Source organism: Glycine soja, chromosome 15, assembly GCF_004193775.1.
Source record: "Glycine soja cultivar W05 chromosome 15, ASM419377v2, whole genome shotgun sequence".
Classification (NCBI taxonomy): Eukaryota; Viridiplantae; Streptophyta; class Magnoliopsida; order Fabales; family Fabaceae; genus Glycine; species Glycine soja.
The window spans coordinates 46,279,177-46,285,581 of NC_041016.1; the positions used below are offsets into that span (position 1 = coordinate 46,279,177).

The following is a 6,405-nucleotide window of genomic DNA, read 5'->3' on the forward strand; positions in this document are numbered from 1 at the left end:
CAGTCTTAGCTCCCATAATTCTTGGGAAAATTGGATCAGTCACCGCTTGTTGCAAGGTGAACAACGCCTTTGAATTTTTTTGTTTATTTTTCTTCAACTCTTTTTCTTGAGATGCATTAAGAGCTGAAGTATCCGCAGGAATGGTGAAGCCTTCTTCTACTATGTCCCATAAATCTTGAGATGAAAAATATGTTTCCATTTTAACATGCCAGAAATCATAATTTTCACCATTGAAGATAGGGACAGAAATAGTTGACGATTAAGTAGTGTTATCCATAGCTTAGAAAAAATATTATTAGAGTGGGTTAATAGTACAAAGGAAATTTTTGAAGTAGTTGGGAGGATTTTGGAATGGTAGGTAGGTAATATAACTACGCCCAATGTATGACCGAACGTAGCTCTGATGCCACTGTTGGTAGTTGGTTAGATGATAGTTGATAGTTGATAGTTGATAGTTTTAGAGAATTGTTTTAGAAAGAAGGCTATGTCATTGATTTCTTGGATTGATCAATTACAACATACCAATTGCCTATTTATAGGCTCAAGTCACCAACCTCTCAATGGTGGTGAATGTTTCTACATTACTTTAGGTCTTTCTAGAGTTTTCATGATAGATTAGTATAATTTTAGTTCTAGATTCTTCTATCTTATACATAGACTTATAGTTTTAGATTGTTCTACCATATTCATACACATTATAGTTCTAGATTGTTCTACCATATTCTATAGTTCTAGGATATTCTACTATTTTCATACATATTATATTTAAGAATATTCTAGAAATTTGTAGCAATTTCAACAAAAATATATGACTCCTTTTCTCATCTAAACTTGGCTCCTCAAATTTCATCAAGAAATTGCATGTTTTCCTTTTCAACTTTTTCCTTCTACCTTTTTAAATATTTTATGTAAATGAAGGCAAGGTATTGGAAAGATAATGTTAATTAGTGATTTAGTTTTGGTTCCCCATTGAAGCATGTGTATGTATTATAAATTTCATTTACAATATATTTGTTTCTTTATTTGAATTTCAACTATATGTGTTGCTTGCTTTGTTTTGGTAAGCTACTTTTTATGTATTTTGTGAACACCCTTCTTCTTTGGCTTGATTGAAAAATGAACTATCAGAGTCAATTTTTGTTTATTCATATGTGTTTTTGTTTGTTCCCTTATTCTTGTGTATCACCATCAGGGAAGTGCCATTTTTGCAAGTGGGAGCCCATTTCCTCCCGTTGAGTATGAGGGCAAAGTGTTTGTGCCTGGCCAGGTCTATAATATAAGCCCTTGAGATTTTAACTAAACATTAAAAAAAAATTACCTCAGCAACAAGGTCTAATTTGGACATTTTGCTTGTTTGTTCATCAGGCCAATAATGCATACATATTTCCTGGATTTGGTCTTGGTTTAATAATGTCTGGGACCACTCGAGTGCATGATGACCTGCTTTGGGCTGCCTGTAAGTACTCATTACACTTGTGAAGATTAATTTTAAATCTATGTTTGGGACAGGTCAAAATGGGATGATGGTAGGAATGAAATATACATTTTATTATAATCATTTGAAATTTAATACAATATCATATTATTTCGTGATGGAGCAGCTGAGGCTTTGGCTGCACAAGTGAGCCAAGAGAACTTTGATAAGGGACTCATATACCCACCATTCACCAACATAAGAAAGACTTCAGCACACATAGCTGCCAATGTTGCTGCTAAGGCTTATGAGCTTGGTAAGCTATTAAGTTTAATTACCTTTTTTAGCTATTGGAGGTTCTATGGTTGCACTTTTTTTTTAATTTTACGTTAAGTTTTTTAAAATTTTGAAAAAAAAAATGCTATGACTTATAAAACTGAGTTTGTGTTTTTGTGTCAGGCTTGGCCACTCGCCTTCCTCAACCTAAAGATTTGGTGAAGTTTGCAGAGAGCTGTATGTATACCCCAGCCTACCGAAGCTACCGGTGAAGCGATAATAAATAGCCTATTTTTCTTTTTCCTTTTTGTTTTATCATTTTATTGTGAATATTTTAATTTTTTTACCTTCTTTATGTTGCTGTTCTGTTCTTGTAAGTTATTTGTTGGGTTAGTAGGTTAGGACGGTGGTAGTTGGACTAAAAAGGTAGCTTGAAAATTTGTGTTATGCTATAAATGTTATGTGACAGTAATCTAAATTAGAAAAGGAAGCACCTTCTCAATCTATTGCAGCAACAAGGTACTCTGTGGTTATGAGTTTTGATTGTTAGTAAGTTTTTTTTATTATGTATTCAATCACATAGCTTTTTTCTGTTGCCCCCTTTGTTCTATAAGAAAAAGTATTCAGTTTGTATGTGAAGTTCTGTTATTTGATATGGAAAATCAAGATAATCTTCTTACACTATACATCTAGTCCTTTTTGAATGGAATTGTGACAAATATTGTGTACTATGTTTCTCTCTCATGTTCATGAAATGGCAATGGTCTCTGATGTCCAGGAAGCTCAGAAGGATAATCTCAGGAGTTTCAATGATTATATGATGAAAGTATTAGAGGTTAGTGTAATGATGCCTTTTATGGTATAATCCTTGATTATGTTTTCTATTATCTTCTTGTAATTAGAGGTTTGGTTTCTTTTCATATTTTACTGGAGATATCTTTTGCAATAGGCCTTGGCTAAGAATCCTTGGCATAGTATTAGTAAACCATTTTTTTTTTAGCATATTTGATGTGTTTTTACATTTCCCTTGCATTGCTGAAAATAATAAATCTGTCCTATATAGTTATATTTGCTTTTCTTTTATTTGTTAAATTGTAGTAAAATGCCTTGAATAAAAAATACCTTTAGATTTTTATGCCTTTTAGGACTTGATTATGACAAAGGGATTGGATAGATTTATTGCACTAATAGAATTGTTTATTTAATTGTTATTTTTTTGTTTTATTTATGTGTCTTTGTTAATGAGTATATCTCCTTTTTGGGTGAAGTTAACCTTCTTTGTAATCCTTATTTACTCTTTCTGTTAAAATTTCTCATTGCTGCTAACAGCAACGTGGGTACCCTCCCGGGTCAGCTTGCATTTGTGTCTTCTACTTCACAAGTCTCTTTTGGTATGCCTAGCATGGAGATTGTTCCTCTGACTGGCAGACCTATTGCGGAGAAAAAGGCATCTGTCTATGCTGAGGTAGTGAAAAAACTGAATAAAGCAAGGGAGTCTGGTCAAGCCTTTATTGATCAAACATTAATTGACATGAAACTAATGTTTTGAATTTTTAATTCAGTATCATGTTGACTCTTCATTTTAGACATGAAACTAATGTCTGCTGATAATTTTTCTAGTACTTTATGTTTTTTTTTTGTTAATTCTTTCTTTGTTGATTGTTGAGTCCCTGCAATTGCATGCTATGCTTTTGAGGGATCCTTTTGAGAATAACTTTGTCAAACTTTGTGGACTATTGCTTCCCATTGGTTGTTCTTTATTAATATAAGACAACACATTTGAATTTCTTATGTTTGCATGCCATGGTTTTGAGGGACATGCTTCAAGAAATAATGAAATACTTTGTAACCTTCTCTCAATTTTTTTTTTGTTTATATCTGCTGTTCTTTGTTTCATAATTCATATAAGAGAGCAAGCATGAATTTGTTTTTGTTATCAACACTTAATTTCTGCTTGCTTTTTTATCTAATGGTAGGCTGCTCTTGGTGTTGGTGTTGGGAATTTGCAAAGAATCCGTGCCTTCCTTTGGGTTTGTCTCATTTTGAAAAATGTGTCTTATAGATAATGCCATGCATTTAATTCTCAAAAGACTTCTTATTTTAGTTATTGCTGTGTAGATTCGGTTGAGGGATTATGGTGTACTGGATTTTGATGCTGGCAATGCTCGGCGGCTGCCTCTTGTTGATACCACATGGCAGCAGGTCTTAGATGCTTTATCTGATTATAAAATTAGCTATACTAGATTATTTATTTTCTTTGATGTATTTTTCCTTGGTCTGGCTCAGTTCACTGATATATATACTTGCTTTTTTGTTTCTTGAAATCAATATTGATGATGGGCTAAGCTTGCATTATTTTATTTATTTATTTTGGTAACAAATATATTTTTGCTTGAGGTCTGGTTATTACGATGAAGCAAGAAATGTTGCCCAATCTTCACATCAATTTGCTCCTTTGGTACATACTGTGGTCACTACTTATTTACTAATTTATGATTTAATCTTTCTTAATAATTTACTTATTTCTGACAGCTGGCAGAGTGGATTAATAAAGGAGGGATGGTACCTGAAGAGATTGCAGCTGCCGCAACAGAGGAATGTGAAAGAATGTTGATTGTCATTACCCATTGACTTGTGAAATCCAAGTACACAAAAAATTCAAACAAAAGATATAGGAAATAATGTTTAAGTTCCAACTTTCAAGTGCATAAATTGTTGGTGGTTTCTTGTATTTTAAGTTTCAACAATCCTTCTTTCAATTATATTATTTTTTCAAAGAAAAAAATATATTTAATTAAAAATTATAATCAACAAAGAGTGTAATTAGGAACTAGTTTTATTATTATTATATGGTATTTACCTACAAAAGACCGTAGGTACAAGTAAATTGACTTTTACCTACAGTTAGAGATTATAGGTATAAATTAGTATCTTTTATCTACACATTTGAAATTGTAGGTGTTACCTATAGTGATAGTCAAATTTGAATGTAGGGAAAAATATATCCGTAGGTAAAGCCTATAGTGACAGACTATTAGTTGTCACTATATACCTCCTCAAAGTTGACGTCCAAAATGTCTGTAGGACAAAATCCTTTATACATCTACCTATGGATTTTGGACTTCTAGTGACAGATTTTGTTTGTAGGTACAAGTCATTTTTCTTGTAGTATTGTTGACAACAACAAAATTTGGGTTTAATGAGGAATTGAATATCATGTTAATTTTTTACCAGCAAGATTCAAAAGAAGAAAATTGCAAGTGTTTTGGAGGAAAATTGATGAAAAACTTGAAGAAAAAAGTTGAATATTGGGACAGCTCGCTTAGCACGCAAGAAGACCCATGAAGAAACCCAAAGGCACGCCTAGTGTGAATTCCGCACAAAGCGCATGATCACCGCCATACACACTAAGCTCAAAAGGCCCACTTAGTGTGATGTCGCATGAATTTTAAGCTACCGTAGACCTATAAAAGGAGTAGGAAGCAAAGGAGAAACACACACGGAGACTCAGAACTCTCTAATGAATAAATCCTGAGCCAGAGTATCTCAAATAGGGGAAACCCTCTTTCTATGTCTATTATCTCCTTCTCTTCCTTTTTCTTTCCCTTCCCTTCTTCTATCCACAACAGCTCCTAAAGTGTAAATTAAAGCCTTTCATGGTAATGAGAGGCTAAACCCCCATTGTTGGGAGCTTGACAGACCAACTCTATAATGTAATTTTATCTTATTGTCTATTTAAACCAATCCCATTTTTATTGCTCTTTTTTGTGCTTCATTGTTTATTGATTATGGTTTGATCACCCATACTCATGTACTATTTAGGGGGTAATACATTGAAAAATGATTATTTTCTAAGAAATGGGAAAGAGCATCTAAATGAAATCATTGCTTGAAATAGATTGATATTTGTTTATACTATTTTATGCATCTTTAATCTTAATGCAATTTAATGTTTTTATCTTTGCAAAGAAATTTGGGAGAGAAAAATAGAGAAATTAAGCTCTTCATGCAGGAAACCAAAGATAGAGTGTCATAGTAGATATGAGTGAAAAATGGGATAACATTAGATAGAGAAAATCATTAGCATTGCTTCACAAGTAGTTTAGACATGCTAGGCCCTAACATATTTGTTGCATGCTGAATTCATCTTTTTATCATCATCTTTATCTTTTACTTTTCTTATCTTTTACATTGAATTTCTTATCTATTTTATCTTCTAGTTTTTTATCTTTAAATATCTTATCTCTTTAAATTTGTATCTTATCTCTTAATCTTTTATTTTAAATTTCTTATATATCCTTCTTATCTTTTACTTTCTTTAAATTTTACAATTATTCATTCCTTATCTCTTCTATTGCTTGAAAATTGGGTTTGCACAAATCTAAGTACGAACAAAGTCGCTGTGGATTTGACACTCGAACTTCCAAGTAACTTTATTAATTGTGACAATTTGGTGCACTTGCCAATGAGTTAACGATTGTCAACATTTCTGCAAAGGAATTTTCTAACAACTACTATTTAGATTTATTTTTTAATTGTCACCATGACCTAAATGAATTTGATGAAGAGCTCTCAAATCCTAATTACGTGCCTTCTTGTTTTATATCTAAACTTCGATCTAAATTCATACTTTACTATATCTTTGTTTATGCCCCCCATGTGTCTCTAAAAGCACATTGATTTTCATTGAAATTAAGTAATAGTGACTTTCAATA

General features: G+C 32.2%; 2 protein-coding genes across 3 annotated transcripts; both read left to right on the top strand.

The window, feature by feature from the left end:
• Positions 1-912: 912 nt before the first annotated feature.
• LOC114386214 (NADP-dependent malic enzyme-like) lies at positions 913-2,176 on the top strand. The gene is made up of 5 exons (XM_028346190.1): positions 913-923; positions 1,129-1,267; positions 1,366-1,456; positions 1,602-1,730; positions 1,874-2,176. The coding sequence occupies exons 1-5, from the start codon at positions 913-915 to the stop codon at positions 1,960-1,962; spliced, it is 459 nt and encodes a 152-aa protein (XP_028201991.1). The 3' UTR covers positions 1,963-2,176.
• Positions 2,177-2,284: 108 nt separating this feature from the next.
• On the top strand, positions 2,285-5,433 carry LOC114387589 (nuclear pore complex protein NUP93A-like). Of its 2 annotated transcripts, none has more exons than XM_028347791.1 (5): positions 2,285-2,525; positions 3,020-3,155; positions 3,667-3,720; positions 3,809-3,892; positions 4,223-5,433. In XM_028347791.1, exons 2-5 carry the CDS (start codon positions 3,084-3,086, stop codon positions 4,319-4,321), a joined length of 309 nt encoding a protein of 102 aa, XP_028203592.1. In that variant the 5' UTR covers positions 2,285-2,525; positions 3,020-3,083; the 3' UTR covers positions 4,322-5,433. The 2 variants fall into 2 exon arrangements, with proteins under 2 accessions (XP_028203592.1, XP_028203593.1); XM_028347792.1 differs by having other exon boundaries at positions 4,230-5,433.
• Positions 5,434-6,405: the final 972 nt, after the last annotated feature.

What these genes read in the sequence shown, in the direction of transcription:
- LOC114386214 (XM_028346190.1), top strand. An exon ending in AAGTGTTTGTGCCTGGCCAG is followed by an intron (nt 1,268 to 1,365) that starts GTCTATAATATA and finishes TTTGTTCATCAG; the next exon opens with GCCAATAATGCATACATATT. An exon ending in TGACCTGCTTTGGGCTGCCT is followed by an intron (nt 1,457 to 1,601) that starts GTAAGTACTCAT and finishes GTGATGGAGCAG; the next exon opens with CTGAGGCTTTGGCTGCACAA.
- LOC114387589 (XM_028347791.1), top strand. Translation starts at nt 3,084, where the DNA reads ATGCCTAGCATGGAGATTGTTCCTCTGACTGGCAGACCTATTGCGGAG. An exon ending in AGGCATCTGTCTATGCTGAG is followed by an intron (nt 3,156 to 3,666) that starts GTAGTGAAAAAA and finishes ATCTAATGGTAG; the next exon opens with GCTGCTCTTGGTGTTGGTGT. An exon ending in GAATCCGTGCCTTCCTTTGG is followed by an intron (nt 3,721 to 3,808) that starts GTTTGTCTCATT and finishes ATTGCTGTGTAG; the next exon opens with ATTCGGTTGAGGGATTATGG.